This window comes from Dendrobates tinctorius, unplaced genomic scaffold (assembly GCF_039654945.1).
Source record: "Dendrobates tinctorius isolate UK_male_01 unplaced genomic scaffold, ASM3965494v1 ptg000138l, whole genome shotgun sequence".
Lineage (NCBI taxonomy): Eukaryota > Metazoa > Chordata > Amphibia > Anura > Dendrobatidae > Dendrobates > Dendrobates tinctorius.
The window spans coordinates 30119604-30142386 of NW_027361806.1; the positions used below are offsets into that span (position 1 = coordinate 30119604).

At 52.8% G+C, this 22783-nt stretch overlaps 1 protein-coding gene across 1 annotated transcript in view; it reads right to left on the bottom strand.

Moving 5' to 3' along the window:
* DMAP1 (DNA methyltransferase 1 associated protein 1) overlaps positions 1-22783 on the bottom strand; it is an 88417-nt gene that overhangs the window by 39264 nt on the left and 26370 nt on the right. The window contains exons 6-10 of the mRNA XM_073544955.1: positions 20835-21002; positions 15781-15966; positions 11886-11957; positions 3646-3718; positions 1659-1948 (exon numbers count right to left, since the gene is read on the bottom strand). Coding sequence (XP_073401056.1) covers positions 1659-1948; positions 3646-3718; positions 11886-11957; positions 15781-15966; positions 20835-21002 — 789 coding nt within the window. The remainder of the gene's footprint in view (positions 1-1658; positions 1949-3645; positions 3719-11885; positions 11958-15780; positions 15967-20834; positions 21003-22783) is intronic.

Sequence of the window (22783 nt, forward strand, 5' to 3'; positions counted from 1 at the left end):
ATACTGCTCCTATGTACAAGAATATAACTACTATAATACTGCCCCCTATATACAAGAATATAACTACTATAATACTGCCCCCTATGTATGAGAATATAACTACTATAATACTGCTCCTCTATGTATGAGAATATAACTACTATAATACTGCTCCAATGTACAAGAATATAACTACTATAATACTGCCCCTATATACAAGAATATAACTACTATAATACTGCCCCTATGCACAAGAATATAACTACTATAATACTGCCCCCTATATACAAGAATATAACTACTATAATACTGCTCCTATGTACAAGAATATAACTACTATAATACTGCCCCTATATACAAGAATATAACTACTATAATACTGCTCCCTATGTATGAGAATATAACTACTATAATACTGCTCCTCTATGTATGAGAATATAACTACTATAATACTGCTCCAATGTACAAGAATATAACTACTATAATACTGCCCCTATATACAAGAATATAACTACTATAATACTGCCCCTATGCACAAGAATATAACTACTATAATACTGCCCCTATATACAAGAATATAACTACTATAATACTGCTCCTATGTACAAGAATATAACTACTATTATACTGCTCCTATGTACAAGAATATAACTACTATAATACTGCCCCCTATATACAAGAATATAACTACTATAATACTGCCCCCTATATACAAGAATATAACTACTATAATACTGCCCCCTATGTATGAGAATATAACTACTATAATACTGCTCCAATGTACAAGAATATAACTACTATAATACTGCCCCTATGTACAAGAATATAACTACTATAATACTGCTCCCTATGTATGAGAATATAACTACTATAATACTGCTCCAATGTACAAGAATATAACTACTATAATACTGCCCCTATATACAAGAATATAACTACTATAATGCTGCCCCTATGTACAAGAATATAACTACTATAATACTGCCCCCTATATACAAGAATATAACTACTATAATACTGCTCCTATGTACAAGAATATAACTACTATTATACTGCTCCTATGTACAAGAATAGAACTACTATAATACTGCCCCCTATATACAAGAATATAACTACTATAATACTGCCCCCTATATACAAGAATATAACTACTATAATACTGCTCCCTATGTACAAGAATATAACTACTATAATACTGCCCCCTATGTACAATAATATAACTACTATAATACTGCTCCCATGTACAAGAATATAACTACTATAATACTGCTCATATGTACAAGAATATAACTACTATAATACTGCCCCTATATACAAGAATATAACTACTATAATACTGCTCCTATGTACAAGAATATAACTACTATAATACTGCCCCTATGTACAAGAATATAACTACTATAATACTGCTCCTATGTACAAGAATATAACTACTATAATACTGCTCCTATGTACAAGAATATAACTACTATAATACTGCTCCTATGTACAAGAATATAACTACTATAATACTGCTCCAATGTACAAGAATATAACTACTATAATACTGCTCCTATGTACAAGAATATAACTACTATAATACTGCCCCCTATGTACAGTAGTGTAATTACTATAATACTGTTGCCATTGCCCGTCCTATGTCGTCGGCACCCTCTCCCACCAGGGTATGGTATACTCACTGAGTTGGGGGTCAGTGGAGCCCCCACCACATCTATGATGGCGTCCTTCACCTCCAGTTTGATCTCATCGATGCTGACAGGTGTCGGACCGTCCCCGCTGGCGCTGTCTGCTGACACAGTGGTGGCAATGGTGTTTCCAGTTTTAGACAAAGCCTCGAAGCGATGGCGAAGCATCTGCAGCTCGTACTCGCAGTTGGAGAAGGCTTGCTTGAGCTCATAGAGCAGGACCAGATCGCTGCGCAGCTCATTAAACATCTGCACTATGTCCTCCGTTGGCATCGGGTTCAGATCTGTGGAGAATCAGGAGTAACCAGTCATATGGAGACCAGGACACACGTTACATACGTCTCAGGGGGTCGTCCCTGGCGTGGAGATGGGTCCGGACAGAAGCGCGTCTTTCTCTCTCGCTCCTGACACCATATTCTGCTTTAATAGAAATCAGAGGCAGCTTTGTATTTTCTAGAATTGTTATGCGAGGTGGCAGCTGTCACACTAGTGGGGATGTGCTGGGCAGCTTTTCTGCTAATAGAAGATCACTCAGAAGGACGAGGTCCCACTGCCGCTCCCCGCCACGCACTGCCGCTCACCCGCCACGCACTGCCGCTCACCCGCCACGCACTGCCGCTCACCCGCCACGCACTGCCGCTCACCCGCCACGCACTGCCGCTCACCCGCCACGCACTGCCGCTCCCCGCCACGCACTGCCGCTCACCCGCCACGCACTGCCGCTCACCCGCCACGCACTGCCGCTCACCCGCCACGCACTGCCGCTCACCCGCCACGCACTGCCGCTCCCCGCCTCGCACTGCCGCTCACCCGCCACGCACTGCCGCTCACCCGCCACGCACTGCCGCTCACCCGCCACGCACTGCCGCTCACCCGCCACGCACTGCCGCTCACCCGCCACGCACTGCCGCTCACCCGCCACGCACTGCCGCTCACCCGCCACGCACTGCCGCTCGCCCGCCACGCACTGCCGCACTGTCTTTCTGGGGAATTAGGTCGCCAACTACTGCTGCACAACTTAGACGACAAAAACACATCCCACCGGTCAGCGACATCATTGCTGCCCGTCCTGACGACAGAGGACAGTGAAGGGACGGTTGCGAACGGAGCCCCGCGCTGTCCCGATCCTGCTCACACAGCTGCCGGGTTCCTGATGTGGAAACGTGCAGACAGGAAACAGCAGGAAGTGCTGTGCAGTCCAGGACCCGCACTCACAGCCGCACTGCACCGACACACTAACGCGCCTGGCACGTGAGAGCAGGACTAGGACGGGCGCCGTCTGCTCTCCTGGATCCGTCTTGATAACTCTGCAAATTCTTTCTACAAATCTAGCAATAAAGTGACAACTGGGTGTCGCCATTCATGTCAAAGGGGCGTGTCCAGCCAACGGCATGGTCAGCACTGAGGCTCCTCTAAGATTACAGTCCCAGCTGTCACTTTATGTTTCCAGGAGGAATAGCAGAGGAAAGCCATAACTTCCAGTTCTGAGAAAAGATGCTCCAGAACCACAGATGTGTCTGTAAGGCTGCGAAACTCCTGGGTGGAAACTGCCGGTTCCCATTCACTGGCAGCAAGCAGAGATTTTGAACATGGTGGACTGAAGGACATTAGAGAGCAGACTGAAGCTTTCATTATGTAACTCTCTCGCTCAGATGCCATCATCGGAGATCCGAACATGCCCCATCCTCTCGCCGGCATGCACCCATGCAGCACCCGGATGATTCCCCTCCCCCGGCGCAGCGTATCACCGTAGTATCGTGCCATTTTCCTCTCTGACGCTGCACTTGATAATAGCAGAAGAGAAAGGAAACGCGTGCGGCTGCAGATCAGACGGATTGTGCACCGCGCTCTGCAAACTCTCTGTATTAGTGGATAATAACACACTCAGTCCATCGGCACTACAAAAGAGCGGCGGGCCGCTTTCTCTCCGCACCCCTCCTCCCTCCACTTCTGGCGCCCTTCTTTTTTTTTCTAAACTCACCTACTCCGAGTTCCGATAGCATCTGATCCAGAGCTTTAATCTTCTTCTGTCCAACTGAGCTGGGGAGTTTCATCTGCAAACACAAAGGTAGAAAGGAGCCACACAGCTCTCGGTTAGGCCTCACTCGCAGATTCCTAGTTCAAAAGGCAGACGGATCGCTTTTTATAGAGCGGAGAAAAGCGAGACGGAATGAAAGGAAGAAAGGTAGAAAGGAAATCTACAGAGCGGGGGAACGGGGGAGAAGGGGCAACGCTGGGGGGACACGGGCCTGACACCGACGAGGGAAGGGTGGGCGCGCTCCTCATTGTGCCGCCGGCCGACCAGGAATCCCATTTTTGCAATTGTCTGCAGCAAACTAAGCGCTAACAAAGAGGAGCGGGGGATAAAGTTCACCTCTCCGGATTCACAAAACTACTTCCTGCAGTGGAATGAAGATGAAACGCGCTCACTCGCAGGATGTCTCGTGTACAATGGCTGCCTTTGATGCCGCGTTCCCATTTAGCGGAGTTTTTCTTCTAATCCTTCTAGGGCAGGACGCTCTTTCTCCGGCGCACCGCCGGCGCCCCCCGAGCAGTGGGGATTCATTTAGCAGGTGATATAACAAAGAGGCGAGAAGTTACACTCGACACAGAAGTGCGTCCGAAAGCCCACAAAAGACAGGAGCAAGGAGTAAGCCGGCAGAGCAGAAAGCAGCGGGAGCCGGAGGCGCCAAACGTGGCGGCAACACGAATTACCCGTACTCATTAAAAATGACAAGTAAAAATAGGATCACTTATCAGGCACTAGTTACCTAGGAATTACCCGCAGAAGATCACAGCTCACGCCGCAGCCCCAATCTCCGCAGCATCACAAGGCCACGGAGACGCCGGCACCTATTCACCGCCACTGGCTGCCACTTTGATTCTTACAAAGCTCGGTGGACTAGCGCCGTGTGAATAATTAGACAAGGAGTAAACGGCCACGGAGCGGCCGGACGAGACAGCGCGGTGTATGGCGGGTAATCAGCACAGGCAGAACCTCGTTACCTGCGATTGTGCAAGACTGGAACAACTCATCGCCATCCAAGACGACCGGCACCGTCCTGTGGCCTCAGAAGGAAAGCGCAAATCATCTGAGTACGGGGGAAACTGCATTCAGAGCAGACGGATCTGTGGGGTCCCCTGCACCGTAGGAAGAGCAATGTGGGGGTGCAGCTCGGACCCCCCAGGGATCAGATACTGACGGATTCCTGAGTTCAAACCCCACCAAGGATGACATCTACAGGGAGTTTGTATGTTCTCCCCGTGTTTGGGTGGGTTTCCTACGGGTTCTCCGGTTTCCTCTCACGCGTCAGACATAGACTGATAGGGAATGTAGATTGTGAGCCCCGATGGGGACAGTCATTATGATGTCTGTAAAGCTGCGGAATCAATGGCGCTTTATAAGTGAGAAAAATAATTATTATTAATCACTGGGGCTCTTGACAGAACGCTGCGGTCCGGTCAGCCTCGGCTAGCGGGCGGCAGACATCTGTACAGAAACCTTCACCTCCGTACTCCTCTGGGCTTCGTGGTCTCTCTCAAGAGCTCTGCTGCTTGTCAGTGAGTGGAACCATTACGGCAGATGGATGGATGGATGGATGGATGTGCGGGAAACCCTGCAGAGCACAAGCCCAGGCTGAGAGCTCTGCACTGACACACTGCAACAACCCATCAGCTGTGAGAAATATCATCTCTATGGATATAAGGAGAAAAAAAGTTACTGACAGCGAGCAGAGATCGGAGTGATGAGAACACGAACAGATTCATTAGAGACCGCCAGGACTCTTCACAATAGACCGGACCCGGCCCGAGATAATTTCTGGCAGAACCAGGAAGAACGATAAGGGCGAAACATCCACCTGTGCATATCAGTGACCGTCACCCCGAGACCCATCTGCCTGTGCACACTGGTGACCCGTCACACACCGCGACCTGTCCGCCTGTGCACACCGGTAACCAGTCACACACCGCGACCCGTAAGCCTGTGCACACCGGTGACCCTTCACACACCGCGATCCGTCTGCTTGTGCACACCGGTGACCCTTCACACCGCGACCCGTCCGCCTGTGCACACCGGTGACCCTTCACACACCGCGACCCGTCCACCTGTGCACACCAGCAATCCATCACAAACTGCAACCCGTCCGCCTGTGCACACCGGTGTCCCGTCACACACCGCGACCTGTCCACCCGTGCACACCGGTGACCCTTCACACACCGCGACCCGTAAGCCTGTGCACACCGGTGACCCTTCACACACCGCGACCCGTAAGCCTGTGCACACCGGTGACCCTTCACACACCGCGATCTGTCCGCTTGTGCACACCGGTGACCCTTCACACACCGCGACCCGTCCGCCTGTGCACACCGGTGACCCTTCACACACCGCGACCCGTCCGCCTGTGCACACCGCGACCCGTCCGCCTGTGCACACCGGTGACCCTTCACACACCGCAACCCGTCCGCCTGTGCACACCGGTGACCCTTCACACACCGCGACCCGTCCGCCTGTGCACACCGGTGACCCTTCACACACCGCGACCCGTCCGCCTGTGCACACCGGCAATCCGTCACAAACTGCAACCCATCCACCTGTGCACACTGGTGACTCGTCACACACCGCGACCTGTCCACCTGTGCACACTGGCAACCCATCACACACCGCGACCCGTCCGCCTGTGCAAACCGCCGACGTGTCCACCTGTGCAAACTGGCAATCTGTGACCTGTCCGCCTGTGCACACCGGCAATCCGTCACAAACTGCAAACCGTCCGCCTGTGCCCACTGGCGACCCGTCACACGCCGCGACCCGTCCGGCTGTGCACACTGGCAACCTATCACATACGGCGACCTGTTACACGCCACAACCCTGCGCACACCGCGACCCCTCTGCCTGTGACCCGTCACACACAGCACTCGGAGCGTCTCGTTCCTCCGCCCTCTCACCACAAGCAATTAATCTTTGCACTAAGTTTTCCTCTTCGCGCTGCGCTCTCTTCCGCGTGGAGAGACTTCATTGGCTCCTGGGCGCAGAGTAGATTTTAATTTTGCCATCATTAAGAGAATGTTGTGATTGATGCGGCGGCCGTCAGACTAATATCTGTAGAATGTAGCCGGCCGCGGCGATTCATCTACAAGAGTGATGAGGCCGATTGCTCTCGATGCAGAATGGATTAGGAGTAAATGAGCAGTCTATTACTCAGCCAGCGCCCCGATCTGGAGGTGAGCGCCGTTACCCAAACACCCGGAGCCACACGGGGCGACCACACCGCCGGCCACCAGCTCATTAACTCCTGAGAAACTGGCCCGCCAGCAGAAATCATAAACCCGAGAAACTGGGCCGACAGACGACTCATTAACCGACACCAGTGCCTACTCATTAACCGCTGAGAAACCGAGCAGTCCACATTCTGACATTGTGCATTAGTATTCAGCCCCATGTGGTCTGATGCCCCTAAATAAAATCCTAAATGACCCATCACCTCCAGAAGGCTGTACAACTCAGCCAGTCCGAGCATTGCACTGCGCACCTCCTCCGAGTTATATAGCCATCTCACTATTCTTTTACTCCACAAATCTGTCCATTATGGAAGATCAGCAAAGAAGAATCCATTTCTGAAAGCCATAAGAAGTCCCAAGTAGGGCACAGCGAGCATGGGGGAGAAGAGGCTCTGATCAGAGGAAACCAAAGGAGAACTTTGTGGGTTAACCCTCCGTCAGGAACAATGGATCTGACAGGCGCAGCTCTTCTACTTTCATTTCTCCCTTCTCACCAGATTTTCAGGAAACCCCCTCCCTCTAGATAGTCTCCTGGCTCTAGCTGCTGTGTGAAACCTGAAACCACAGTTGGTCTGCAGCGCTTCAGGAAGGAAGATATAGCTGTGCTGGCTTCTCAGGCTCATTGGTCCCGAACACCTTACACTTTATAAGGTTGGTATGTAATGTTTTTAGTCATTACTATTGTTTATTTAGCTTGTTTTATGAATGGATAGAGAAAGGTTTGTGGATATTTCATATAAATAAGGCAGATTTTCTTACAAATGAAAGTGTGCTTCACAGGAGTTTTGAAATTTGTGTATATCAAAGTTATTACTTTTATGTTGAGTAAATGGGTTTGTTTTGCACCTGATAATGTGTAGTCTCTTTTATTACATCCCTATGAAGGTCTCTGATCACTTTTAGATCACTTAAATTGAGAAAATTAGATATTCTAGGCATTTTTCTAGCCTGCGCTTGACAGGCACATTGTTCCATTACGACTTAGTGCGAATATTGTTCCTGACGGAGGGTTAAATGCAAAACACTATGTGATGGAAAACTAACACTGCACATCACCCTGAAAACACCATCCTCACCGTCACACATGGTGGTGGCAGCATCCAGCTGTCGGGAGACTTTTCTTCAGCAGGGGCAGGGAATCTGGTCAGAGGTGATGGGATAATGGATGGAGCTAAATACAGGACACTCCTGGAGGAAAACCTTTTAGAGGCTGCAGGAGACGCGAAACTGGGCTGTAGGTTCACCTTCCAGCAGGACAACGACCCTCAACATCCTGCCAGAGTTACAATGGAGGGTTTAGATGAGAGCATATTCCTGTGTGTGAACGGCGCAGTCACCGTCCAGACCCAAATCCAAGCGAATCTGTGACAAGACGTGAAAATCACTGATCACAGACGTCTCCTTCCAATGTCACTGAGTGAAAGCAGGGAATGTACAGGCTGTATGCAGAGAGCAACCTCTAGTTGTGACTGCAGGGAGTGTACAGGCTGTATGCAGAGAGCTCCCTCTAGTGGTGACTGCAGGGAATGTACAGGCTGTATGCAGCGAGCTCCCTCTAGTGGTGACTGCAGGGCATGTACAGGCTGTATGCAGAGAGCTCCCTCTAGTGGTGACTGCAGGGAATGTACAGGCTGTATGCAGAGAGCTCCCTCTAGTGGTGACTGCAGGGAATGTACAGGTTGTAGGCAGAGAGCTCCCTCTAGTGGTGACTGCATGCAGGGAATGTACAGGCTGTATGCAGAGAGCTCCACCTAGTGGTGACTGCAGGGAATGTACCGACTGCATACAGACAGCTCCCTCTAGTGGTGACTGCAGGGAATGTACAGACTGTATGCAGAGAGCTCCCTCTAGTGGTGACTGCAGGGCATGTACAGGATGTATGAGGAGAGCTCCCTCTAGTGGTGACTGCAGGGCATGTACAGGCGGTACGCAGAGAGCTCCCTCTACTGGTGACTGATGCAGACAGTGGGATTACACATCCATGTAGAATATTTGGAATTGCTTTGTATCGGTAGTAATGCTTCGTCACCACACGTGAGCACTTCACATCGGCGTGTCCAGTGACGGCACTATATAATATACATGGACAGGCAGATCTACTTGCTGCAGAGGAGTGCCGGGCAGAAGCAGGTGCTGACATTCAGTGACAGGTGAGAAGGATCACAGATCCCAGCCTGCTACATTATAAGACGTGACGATCATTTGTATATGGCAGCGTCACGCGCAGCAGCAATATCGCCCTCCACAGGTTCCCGGGCTGCTGGATTATAAGCGATGGCATCTCCGTGATTGGAAGCCATAGACATTATAGACGGGTCTCGGTAGTGCGTTTCATCACCTCCGGAGCAGCACTCAATCATCAAGATAATAACGAGGCGCTCAGAGGGGTTGCACCGCAAGCATCAAGATGGAGGCGATACAACGGGGGGATGTGAAGTGGAAGCTGCCCCTCGGTGTCATGGCCGTGAGCGTTCACTCCGAGTGCTCGTGTGCAGGTCCGAGGTGCAGCTTTCCTGCAGTTCCTGAGCGCCGCCCTCCAAGGTGAGCGGAGGTCGGACTTTAGGAGCCACTGACGACGCAGTCCGGCCTCAATCATTATTAGCAGGGGACGGGACGACGACGACGAGGGCGCGGCGGGACGACGACGATGGGAGGGCGGCGGGACGACGACGACGGGAGGGCGGCGGCGGGACGACGGGAGGGCGGCGGCGGGACGACGACGGGAGGGCGGCGGCGGGACGACGACGGGAGGGCGGCGGCGGGACGACGACGGGAGGGCGGCGGCGGGACGACGACGGGAGGGCGGTGGCGGGACGACGACGAGAGGGCGGCAGCACGACGACCAGGGCGCTGCTCTCAGCTCAGACTCATCATCCTGCGGAGATTCTCCACCGCTAATTAATCAACTGGCCACTGTCAGCAGCGGAATATTAATAAGTGCTGACACCGCGCCCGCTACCTTCAGTGTCCCCGTACCGGTCGGTGACCATGTCCATCTGTCAGCCCGGCACAATCACGACTTCTGTGCACAAATGCAAAGCATTTTAAGCAGGAGAACTCGATCTAACGCGGCTCGTGTCATCTCTACTCTATTAGGCCGAGCGGCGCCCATGTTATAGATTTAACCACTTCACTGCCAAGGTGGCAAACATGCAAACCAGCCCTGACAATGTACTTCCTGCTAACAAGGGTTCAGGATTGGGGGTCTCATCCTCTGCTACTAGGACTACAGGCAGAGAGCGGGGGTCTCATGCTCTGCTACTAGGACTACAGGCAGAGAGCGGGGGTCTCATGCTCTGCTACTAGGACTACAGGCAGAGTGGGGGTCTCATCCTCCGCTACTAGAACTACAGGCAGAGAGTGGGGGTCTCATTCTCCGCTACTAGGACTACAGGCAGAGAGCGGGGGGGTCTCATCCTCCGCTACTAGGACTACAGGCAGGGAGTGGGGGGGTCTCATCCTCCGCTACTAGGACTACAGGCAGGGAGTGGGGGTCTCATCCTCCGCTACTAGGACTACAGGCAGGGAGTGGGGGTCTCATCCTCCGCTACTAGGACTACAGGCAGGGAGTGGGGGTCTCATCCTCCGCTACTAGGACAGCAGGCAGGGAGCGGGGGGGTCTCATCCTCCGCTACTAGGACTACAGGCAGTGAGCGGGGGGGGGTCTCATCCTCCGCTACTAGGACTACAGGCAGTGAGCGGGGGGGGGTCTCATCCTCCGCTACTAGGACTACAGGCAGAGAGTGGGGGTCTCATCCTCCGCTACTAGGACAGCAGGCAGGGAGTGGGGGTCTCATCCTCCGCTACTAGGCCTACAGGTAGAGAGTGAGTGTCTCATCCTCCGCTACTAGGACTACAGGCAGGGAGTGGGGGGGTCTCATCCTCCGCTACTAGGACAGCAGGCAGGGAGTGGGGGTCTCATCCTCCGCTACTAGGACAGCAGGCAGGGAGCGGGGGGGTCTCATCCTCCGCTACTAGGACTACAGGCAGGGAGTGGGGGTCTCATCCTCCGCTACTAGGACAGCAGGCAGGGAGTGGGGGTCTCATCCTCCGCTACTAGGACAGCAGGCAGGGAGCGGGGGGGTCTCATCCTCTGCTACTAGGACTACAGGCAGAGTGGGGGGGTCTCATCCTCCGCTACTAGGACTACAGGCAGAGTGGGGGGGGGGGTCTCATCCTCCGCTACTAGGACTACAGGCAGAGTGGGGGGGGGGTCTCATCCTCCGCTACTAGGACTACAGGCAGAGTGGGGGGGTCTCATCCTCCGCTACTAGGACTACAGAGAGTGGGGGTCTCATTCTCCGCTACTAGGACTACAGGCAGAGTGGGGGTCTCATTCTCCGCTACTAGGACTACAGGCAGAGTGTAGGGGTCTCATGCTCCTCTACTAGGACTACAGGCAGAGAGTGGGTGTCTCATCCTCCATTACTAGGACTACAGGCAGAGTGGGGGTCTCATTCTCCGCTACTAGGACTACAGGCAGAGTGGGGGTCTCATTCTCTGCTACTAGGACTACAGGCAGAGTGTGGGTGTCTCATCCTCCATTACTAGGACTACAGGCAGAGCGTAGGTGTCTCATCCTCCGCTACTAGGACTACAGGCAGAGCGTGAGGGTCTCATCCTCCGCTACTAGGACTACAGGCAGAGCGTAGGTGTCTCATTCTCCGCTACTAGGACTACAGGCAGAGCGTGAGGGTCTCATCCTCCGCTACTAGGACTACAGGCAGAGCGTAGGTGTCTCATCCTCCGCTACTAGGACTACAGGCAGAGCGTAGGTGTCTCATCCTCCGCTACTAGGACTACAGGCAGAGCGTGAGGGTCTCATCCTCCGCTACTAGGACTACAGGCAGAGAGTGGGGGTCTCATCCTCCGCTACTAGGACTACAGGCAGAGTCTGATGTTGTCTCCTCTGTACAATAATGGCGCCATACTATACCTTACCCTCTGGCTGCGCAGCGTCACACCAGCCGACTTGAAGTCTGGGAATCTGATGCCGGCAGTTTCGGGTACAGCCTAAAAACGAAGAGATGCAGAGAAGTGAGAATGGTGCAAAAGATGATTATATTGAAAAACTAATAAAATCCCCAAACTGACCAAAAGTGGGAGTACAACCCTCATCGTACTGCGGGGACCGGAGGATTTTCTAATCAGAGAGATTCTTACAAGCTCTGGGGTTTGTTGGCGCCCTGCTCCGGCATCCCAGCAGTGCGGGGTCTGCGCAGGCAATAGTGATATTATGGTCACTGACAGCAGAATACAAGGATTTGTAGGACTTCTGTCAGTCAATAATGCAGACAGGAAGTATCCTGTGCGCAGGTAAATGTGTCCTCCATGGTGCAGGACATTCTTCTTTGGTGCTCAAGTGGCTGTGAGCAGATGATTTTTGCGTTGAGCTTCGGGTGCACGTGTCACATCCATAGAGACGTAGGAGCAGTATAATGATGTGAAAGCGGTAATCAGCCGGGATCAGCGGCTCCCACCATGCCGGACTTGCAGCTGAATGTAAGCAGAGGGGTTTTGGTTTTATGATCTTCAGGTATTACAAAGGCACATGAAAAAAAAAACAACTTTGGATTTGGTTTTTGAATTTGGTGAATGTTTATAACATCATCTATGCTTAATATTTGCCCTGGATGAATTTGCACCCCCTATACATAGAACACGACAAAGACAGCGACAACCCTGGCACACCCTGCAAACACGTTTCCTGCAGCGGTGCGCCAGGTGCGCCGAACATCTGTGGAGAAAATCCAACCTACCCGAAGATTTCATCCATTATAAGTTTATGCTTAGAACATACAACACTGCCCTTCACCTCTCCAAACAAACCTATTTCAACACCCTCATCACCTCACTGTCCAATTTTCCGAAACGTTTCTTTGACACTTTTCATTCTCTACTCAACCCAAGAGTACAGGCCCCAACCACGGAGCTCCGAGCTGACGATCTGGCCAATTACTTCAAAGAAAAAATTGACCAGATCCGACAGGAAATTATCTCCCAATCCCCTCATACCATGCACTGTCCTCCCTCCCCCACTGCATCTAGCTCACTCTCTGATTTTGAACCAGTCACAGAAGAAGAAGTAAGCAGGCTCCTTGCATCTTCTCGCCCAACCACTTGCACCAGTGACCCATTTCCGTCACATCTCCTCCAGCCCCTTTCCCCTGCTGTCACCACTCACCTAACTAAAATATTTAACCTCTCTCTCTCTTCTGGTATTTTTCCCTCCTCATTTAAGCATGCCATCATACATCCACTACTTAAAAAACCATCCCTCGACCAAAACTGTGCCGCTAACTATAGACCTGTCTCTAATCTTCCCTTCATCTCTAAACTCCTGGAACGCCTGGTCCACTCCCGTCTTATCCGCTATCTCTCAGAAAACTCTGTTCTCGACCCTCTCCAATCAGGTTTCCGCTCTTTACACTCCACTGAAACTGCCCTCACTAAAGTCTCTAATGATCTACTAACAGCTAAATCAAATGGTCATTACTCCATGCTAATTCTCTTGGATCTCTCTGCAGCATTCGACACTGTGGATCATCAGCTCCTCCTCACTATGCTCCACTCCATCGGCCTCAAGGACACCGTTCTCTCCTGGTTCTCCTCCTATCTCTCTGACCGCTCCTTTACTGTATCTTTTGCCAGTTCCTCCTCCTCTCACCTTCCCCTTACTGTTGGGGTTCCTCAAGGATCGGTTCTAGGCCCCCTCCTCTTCTCCTTGTACACTGCCCCTATTGGTCAAACAATCAGTAGATTTGGTTTCCAGTACCATCTCTATGCTGATGACACCCAATTATACGCTTCTTCTCCTGACATCACGCCAGCCTTTCTAGAAAACACCGGCGATTGTCTAAACGCTGTGTCTAATATCACGTCCTCACTATATCTGAAACTGAACCTGTCAAAGACTGAACTCCTTGTGTTTCCTCCCGCTACTAATGTACCTACACCCGACATTGCCATTTCTGTGTGTGGTTCCACTATTACTCCCCAGCAACATGCCCGCTGTCTTGGGGTCATACTTGACTCCCAGCTTTCATTCGCCCCCCATATTCGATCACTGGCTCGCTCTTGTCATCTGCACCTCAAAAACATTTCTAGAATTCGACCTTTTCTTACTTTTGACTCCGCAAAAACTCTTACTGTTTCTCTTATTCTTTCTCGTCTTGACTATTGTAACTCTCTTCTAAACGGTCTCCCTCTTACCAAACTCTCCCCTCTCCAATCTGTCTTGAATGCTGCAGCCAGGATCATATTCCTCGCCAATCGTTACACCGATGCCTCGATCTTGTGCCAGTCATTACACTGGCTACCCATCCACTCCAGAATCCAGTATAAACTTATTACCCTCAACCACAAAGCCCTCCATGGCTCAGCACCACCCTACATCTCCTCCCTTGTTTCTGTATACCATCCTACCCGCGCCCTCCGTTCTGCTGATGACCTGAGGTTAGCATCCTCAATAATCAGAACCTCCCACTCCCGTCTCCAAGACTTTACACGTGCCGCGCCAATTCTTTGGAATGCACTTTCCAGGTCAATACGATTAGTCCCCAATCCCCACAATTTTAAGCGTGCCCTGAAAACGCATTTATTCAGACTGGCCTATCACCCCAACAGATTAACCTAATCTATCCCTGTGTGGCACAGCCAAAAGTTTTACCATAACCAGGTTCCCCGCATCATGTTCCCACATGCTTTATGCCTCCATTAGCCCTCTGTGTCTGTACTGTTACACACTTAACATTATGGCTGGTCCATACAATCAGGGCAACTGTTACCACCCACCTTTCGTGTCTCCCTCTTTCCTCATAGACTGTAAGCTTGCGAGCAGGGCCCTCACTCCTCTTAGTATCTGTTATGATCTATGTGATTATTGTTATGCTGTAATGTCTATTGTCTGTACAAATCCCCTCCGAAATGTAAAGTGCTGCGGAATATGTAGGCGCTATAGAAATAAAATTTATTATTATTATTATAAGGCTGAAAGCAGCACAAGAGGCTCTGCGTCCCCCATGCGTCCCCCGTCCTGACAGCTCGGAGCTTGAAGGACACAATTAACTCCTGAGCTGCTGCAGGAACAGGGCCTGGAGCAGCGTCACTTGGCTCAATAGCTGTGTGATTGCAGCCATTAAACACCCAGAGGACGCGGGGCTCAGGGGAGCGGCACCGTCCTTGCTATTGATTCAAGGTTTCCTGATTGCCCCCTGAGCGTAAACACAGCAGAGAGGGCACTTAGCATGCAGGCGGCACAAGGGCGGCCTGACACTCCTCAATGATTTTACGCCACGACCCATCAGCGAGGAGTCGGCGCCTGCAGACACGCGCCAGGCGTTAATTCCAGTTATTTGCAAAAACAAATACGAGACAACACAGCACATGCAATTAAAGCAGGGAAGGGCGCAGGGAGCCTGCGATGTCCGTCCCTGCTCATGGGGGATATGCCCAGCCTGAGGGGCCGCACCCTCTGCGGAGCACGGACTGCACAGCACGGCACAGTAGATTGTCAGCTCCTGGGAGCAGGACACCACTGAGGACCGCCACTTCTGTGTATGCCAATTATCTACTACGGGGGTCTTGTCATGGGGACATTCATCCACTGCAAGGCCATTAATGGCAGATTTCCTGCAGTGACACCGAGGGTAATAGATGACCAGTCACAGGACTGTATAGAGGGGCTCCACATGGTGACCCCACTGTGACCGTCGTGCACAATATCTGCAGCTCTACGATTTACTTTACAGATTTAGCCGAGGATCTGATGTTAAAATCAGGTACATCCCGCGGTGGGCATCGGGAAGACGCCACAGACTGATGTGAGGGGTCTTACAGGCTTCTCAGTCTCCTTCTTCTGAGGCAGCTTCTTCTTGGTGGCTTTCCTCTCGGCGCGCCGCAGTTCGGTGGTGGTGTCGGCGGCGGTGATGAGCTTCTGGAGGTCCTGGGCTTTCTTCTCTCTTTCCTTCTTCCTGCTCTCGATCTTCCGTAGCTCTTGGACAAGATATTCCTCCTCTGACACCTGCAGAAAGGAAACCAGACACAAGTCATCAGTGAGCGGAGGGCACCACCCAGAGGATGAAACGTGCATTACAGCCAGGACTGCCAGCGGAGCCACGTACCGGTTCATGGCCGGGCGGCCTCTGTGGACCCAGCACAGGTGAGCACACACACGTCACCCCTACACCCTGGGCCTAATAATGCAGGACACACAGACGCTGTCCGGATGTACGGAGAATGCAGAACGGTCCTACATCGCATGGAAATCAACAGCAATATTCCAGAGAGACTTTCTAATCATCCGTTAAGATCTTTGCTTGCTGTAAGTGAACAGGATCAGACTGACACACGGTAACAAACAGCACAGGAGACAGCTCTGTGGACGGACTGGATACACTTGCTGCAAACCCTCAGCTGTACAGGGCATTTTACACGGGTGATAATCGCCCCACAGACCAGTACCACAGTCCACGCGCCCAGCGATCACGACACACAGTAATAGTTTGCTCCTTAGTTGATGACAGCGCCTTTAAAAAGACAAGAAATCTTGTGTCATCAGAAGGTCCCGCGAGTACGAAGCTCCGCCTGGAAACCGTAGGAAAGGAGGGAACGGACATTCGGAAGAAAACCTCCAGATTAAAGAAACATAGAAGTGGGCACCGAGCGACCTGTACGATCACCCGCCAGCGCTCGGAACCAGTCATCCCCCGCCAGCGCTCGGGACCAGTCATCCCCCGCCAGCGCTCGGGACCAGTCATCCCCCGCCAGCGCTCGGGACCAGTCATCCCCCGCCAGCGCTCGGGACCAGTCATCCCCCGCCAGCGCTCGGGACCAGTCATCCCCCGCCAGCGCTCGGGACCAGTCATCCCCCGCCAGCGCTCGGGACCAGTCATCCCCCGCCAGCGCTCGGAACCAGTCATCCCCCGCCAGCGCTCGGAACCAGTCATCCCCCGCCAGCGCTCGGAACCAGTCATCCCCCGCCAGCGCTCGGAACCAGTCATCCCCCGCCAGCGCTCGGAACCAGTCATCCCCCGCCAGCGCTCGGAACCAGTCATCCCCCGCCAGCGCTCGGAACCAGTCATCCCCCGCCAGCGCTCGGAACCAGTCATCCCCCGCCAGCGCTCGGAACCAGTCATCCCCCGCCAGCGCTCGGAACCAGTCATCCCCCGCCAGCGCTCGGAACCAGTCATCCCCCGCCAGCGCTCGGAACCAGTCATCCCCCGCCAGCGCTCGGAACCAGTCATCCCCCCCGCCAGCGCTCGGAACCAGTCATCCCCCGCCAGCGCTCGGAACCAGTCATCCCCCGCCAGCGCTCGGGACCAGTCATCCCTGCCAGCGCTCGGAACCAGTCATCCCCGCCAGTGCTCGCGACACCGTCACCCGCCAGCGCTCGGAACCAGTCATCCCTGCCAGCGCTCGGAACCAGTCATCCCCGTCAGCGCTCGGGACCAGTCATCCTCGCCAGCGCTCGGGACCAGTCATCCCCGCCAGTGCTCGCGACACCGTCACCTGCCAGCGCTCGGGACCAGTCATCCCTGCCAGCGCTCGGAACCAGTCATCCCCGCCAGCGCTCGGAACCAGTCATCCCCGCCAGTGCTCGCGACACCGTCACCCGCCAGCGCTCGGGACCAGTCATCCCTGCCAGCGCTCGGAACCAGTCATCCCCGTCAGCGCTCTCGACACTGTCACCCGCCAGCGCTCCCAACACTGTCACCCGCCAGCGCTCCCGACAGTCATCTACCCTGCAGCCCAGTCACTAGCAGCAAGCAGAGATGCAGAGAATAGAAAGCTGCAGAACTGACAAACTTCACAGAAAAACAATCAAAGACTAAGAACAAAGTCGCCGAAATTGAGGTGCGGCCACGTTCTCCCCAGAATCCCCCACAGTGCTGGCACCAGGGCACGGCTAGAAATGCCGCAGGCTCCGGACAGCACTGGATGACTGAGATGTCACCCGTCGCCATACTCTGCAGGATTTTAATGCCTTGGAAGGAACAAAGTGTAAAATCGAGTCGAAGAAAACTTGAACGGAGAAGACGGACTTCAAATCCAGAAACCGCGGACCCTGAGGGCAACTGAAGCCGAACTACAAGGGAGAATAAGAGCAACCTTCCTGCTCCGCAGCCTCCCCCCAGCTTTACAGGAACCGCGCCAGAGTAATGAGCACAGAAAGGGCGCCCCTCACCCCGACCGGCAACGCCGTACTCCCTGCTATGAGCACAACCTGCACATGGGGTCAGGAGGAGACCGGAGTTCAAGGAAAACGCTTTTTAGATCCCAAAGCTAAAAGCTAACAAGTCCGCCTTGTGGGGATCATCCTGTGCGGCCGCGGGAGGCAGAAGACGGCTGAGAGCAAGAAGAAAGTGACCGAACAGGCTCCATCACTGCTGTGACACCATGGTCGTGGCCAGCAGCAGCGCCCTCTAGTGGTGTCTGCACCTCCGCGCCAGCTGGGAAAGTGAAGCATGGGGTGAACGCAGCGTGCAAACCTGGCATTAACCCCCTACTGGCCTACATCACACATCGCACGGGGGCAGCAGTGTAGGGGGCCCCGGCACCTGCCTCCAACAGCAGCTGTTTAACCCCATAGAAGCTGCTGTCAATGGCATGCAAGCGGTTAGATAGCAGGTAGTGGGGCCCCCTCCGTCACCTATTCTGAGCCCTCCCACCCTGGAGATGCAATCTTGGGGGTGCGGGTCAGGTCACTTTACAATATGTAAAATTGTTCTGACAAGCCTACAGCCTGCAATGATCCTCGGTCTACTGAACCACCGCACGACCTGCTCTACCCTCTCCTACTGTATCCTCACCCATCCCTGTAGACTGTGAGCCCTCGCGGGCAGGGTCCCCTCTCTTTATGTACTTGTGTGTCCCTTGTCTTACACGTGTTTATTATACTTGTCTATATTTCCCCTTTTCACATGTAAAGCGCCATGGAATAAATGGCGCTATATAAATGTATAATAATAATAATAATAATAATAATAATAATAATAATAATAATAATAATAAAAAAAATGTCACAATACTAAAGCTTCATGGTGAATTGTGACGAGCAGTGAGGGGGCTTCACATCCTCTTGGGGGTAAAATATATAAGAAATATCACATTGAGAACATACGATCGTCCCTCACCGCTCCTATCCTATGGGGAGCACATCACACCCTAACCCAAGACACAAGTACAGCCGGGCACGTCTGCTGCCGAAACAAGACGGACTGTGGCCCTAGTGTGAACATGTCCTATACGACTCCTCAGACCGCTCCACAGTCTGGTGTAACCCCACAGACCCCCCTACATGTCTCCTCAGACCCCTCCACAGCATGATATAACCCCACATACCCCTTATATGTCCCCTCACACCCCTGCACAACGTTTTATAACCCCACATACCCCTATATGACTCCACAAACCCCTCCACAGCCTGGTGTAACCCCCATGTACCCCCTGTGTGTCTCCACAGACCCCTCCCCAGCCTGGTGTAACTCCACATACCCCCTATAGGACTCCACAGACCCCTCCACAGCCTGGTGTAACCCCACAGACCCCCTATAGGACTCCTCAAAACCCTCCACAGCATTGTGTGACCCCACATACCCCCTATATGTCTCATCAGACCCCTCCACAGCCTGATATAACCCCACATACCCCTTATATGTCTCCTCACACCCCTGCACAACGTTTTATAACCCCACATACCCCCTATATGACTCCACAAACCCCTCGAGCCTGGTGTAACCCCACATACCCACTAAGTGTCTCCACAGACCCCTCCACAGCCTGATGTAACCCCACATACCCCCTATAGGACTTGACAGACCCCTCCACAGCCTGGTGTAACCCCACAGACCCCCTATAGGACTCCACAGACCCCTCCAGAGCATGGTGTAACCCCACAGACCCCCTATAGGTCTCCTCAGACCCCTCCACAGCCTGGTGTAACCCCACATACCCCCTATAGGACTCCACAGACCCCTCCACAGTCTGGTGTAACCCCACATACCCCCTATATGTCTCCTCAGACCACTCCACATTCTGATATAACCCCACATACCCCTTATATGTCTCCTCACACCCCTGCACAACGTTTTATAACCCCACATACCCCCTATATGACTCCACAAACCCCTCGAGCCAGGTGTAACCCCACATACCCACTAAGTGTCTCCACAGACCCCTCCACAGCCTGATGTAACCCCACATACCCCCTATAGGACTCCTCAGACCCCTCCACAGCCTGGTGTAACCCCACAGACCCCCTATAGGTCTCCTCAGACCCCTCCACAGCCTGGTGTAACTCCACATACCCCCTATATCACTCCACAAACCCCTCGAGCCTGGTGTAACCCCAGAAACCCACTAAGTGTCTCCACAGATCCCTCCACAGCCTGATCTAACCCCACATACCCCCTATAGAACTCCACAGACCCCTCCACAGCCTGATATAACCCCACATACCCCCTATAGGACTCCACAGACCCCTCCACAGCCTGATATAACCCCACATACCCCTTATGTCTCCTCACACCCCTGCAAAACGTTTTATAACCCCACATACCCCCTATATGACTCCACAAACCCCTCGAGCCTGGTGTAACCCCACATACCCCCTAAGTGTCTCCACAGACTCCTCCACTTCCTGGTGTAACCCAACATACCCCCTATAGGACTCGACAGACCCCTCCACAGCCTGGTGTAACTCCACATACCCCTTATATGAGTCCTCAGACCCCTCCACAGCCTGGTGTAACTCCACATACCCCCTATAGGACTCCACAGACCCTTCCACAGTATGGTGTAACCCCATATACCCCTTATATGAGTCCTCAGACCCCTCCGCAGCCTGGTATAACCCCACATATCCCCTATATGAATCCTCAGACCCCTCACCTGCTCCGGGGTCCTGTTATAAAGCCTCTCCAGCTGCTCCTTCCTCCTTTTCTCATGGGCAGCATCAAACACTGGGATCTTCAGGTCGGTGCCCGGCGTGGCACGAATGTTTGCTAGCTTGGCGCAGATGGCGTAGTAACGATCCTTCAGATCCTCAGTTGACCTTTTCTGTGATCAGTGAGAGGGAATTGACATTACAGGGAAATCCAGCTTTACTTATAGGGGGATAATTACTGTGGGTGATCCGTCCCATCTCGTGGACATGACAGCAGTGGGGTTTACAAGCAATGGCAGCAGAGCAAAGAAACCCCTGGACCCTTGTCACACACACTCGTCATCACTGATGGGTTCAGGTCTCGGTGCTACTCGCCCTCTGGACCACCGTTTAGTCTTTTTCAGTATGAGGCTGTAACATTTTCTTTTGTTGGGCTACTGACATTATTTCTGCACCATTTTTTTCCACAACGATGTAGATGTTTTTATATTTTTTCTAATAAGAATTTTAGTTCTTGGGAAAATTTTTAGGCTCACAGTTTGCAAAAAGAAAAAAAATAAAGAGGAGGTTTCCCTAAAACAAATTTATTCATGTTCGTGGTTGGGGAAGATATATGATATTTGGGCCAGGAGCAATTAATGGGGGGCAAGTGGGGAGTTATTTTTATTTTTTTAGGCATTTTCGGAGTAGTTATACTATAACTGATTGCAGCTATATAGAGGAGCTTTATTGTTGGGTAAACCCTCACCTTTCTGGTAGAAACATGTTTTCCTGTTATAGAGAAATCCATACCTGAAATTTTATGATTATGCTTGGCAGGTGCAGGGGGTGGATGCTGCACTCACAGCTCTCCTGCCTAGTCCTCTCCGCTGCTGCCTCCTGTCTCTAGGTCACTGCACTCACAGCTCTCCTCCTCCCTGCCTAGTCCTCTCCGCTGCTGCCTCCTGTCTCTAGGTCACTGCACTCACAGCTCTCCTCCTCCCTGCCTAGTCCTCTCCGCTGCTGCCTCCTGTCTCTAGGTCACTGCACTCTCAGCTCTCCTCCTCCCTGCCTAGTCCTCTCCGCTGCTGCCTCCTGTCTCTAGGTCACTGCACTCACAGCTCTCCTCCTCCCTGCCTAGTCCTCTCCGCTGCTGCCTCCTGTCTCTAGGTCACTGCACTCACAGCTCTCCTCCTCCCTGCCTAGTCCTCTCCGCTGCTGCCTCCTGTCTCTAGGTCACTGCACTCTCAGCTCTCCTCCTCCCTGCCTAGTCCTCTCCGCTGCTGCCTCCTGTCTCTAGGTCACTGCACTCACAGCTCTCCTCCTCCCTGCCTAGTCCTCTCCGCTGCTGCCTGCTGTCTCTAGGTCACTGCACTCACAGCTCTCCTCCTCCCTGCCTATTCCCCTCCGCTGCTGCCTCCTGTCTCTAGGTCACTGCACTCACAGCTCTCCTCCTCCCTGCCTAGTCCCCTCCGCTGTTGCCTCCTGTCTCTAGGTCACTGCACTCACAGCTCTCCTCCTCCCTGCCTAGTCCTCTCCCCTGCTGCCTCCCGTCTCTAGGTCACTGCACTCACAGCTCTCCTCCTCCCTGCCTACTCCTCTCCGCTGCTGCCTCCTGTCTCTAGGTCACTGCTCTCACAGCTCTCCTCCTCCCTGCCTACTCCTCTCTGCTGCTGCCTCCTGTCTCTAGGTCACTGCTCTCACAGCTCTCCTCCTCCATGCCTAGTCCTCTCTGCTGCTGCCTCCTGTCTCTAGGTCACTGCTCTCACAGCTCTCCTCTTCTCTGCCTAGTCCTCTCTGCTGCTGCCTCCTGTCTCTAGGTCACTGCACTCACAGCTCTCCTCCTCCCTGCCTAGTCCTCTCTGCTGCTGCCTCCTGTCTCTAGGTCACTGCTCTCACAGCTCTCCTCCTCCCTGCCTAGTCCTCTCTGCTGCTGCCTCCTGTCTCTAGGACACTGCTCTCACAGCTCTCCTCT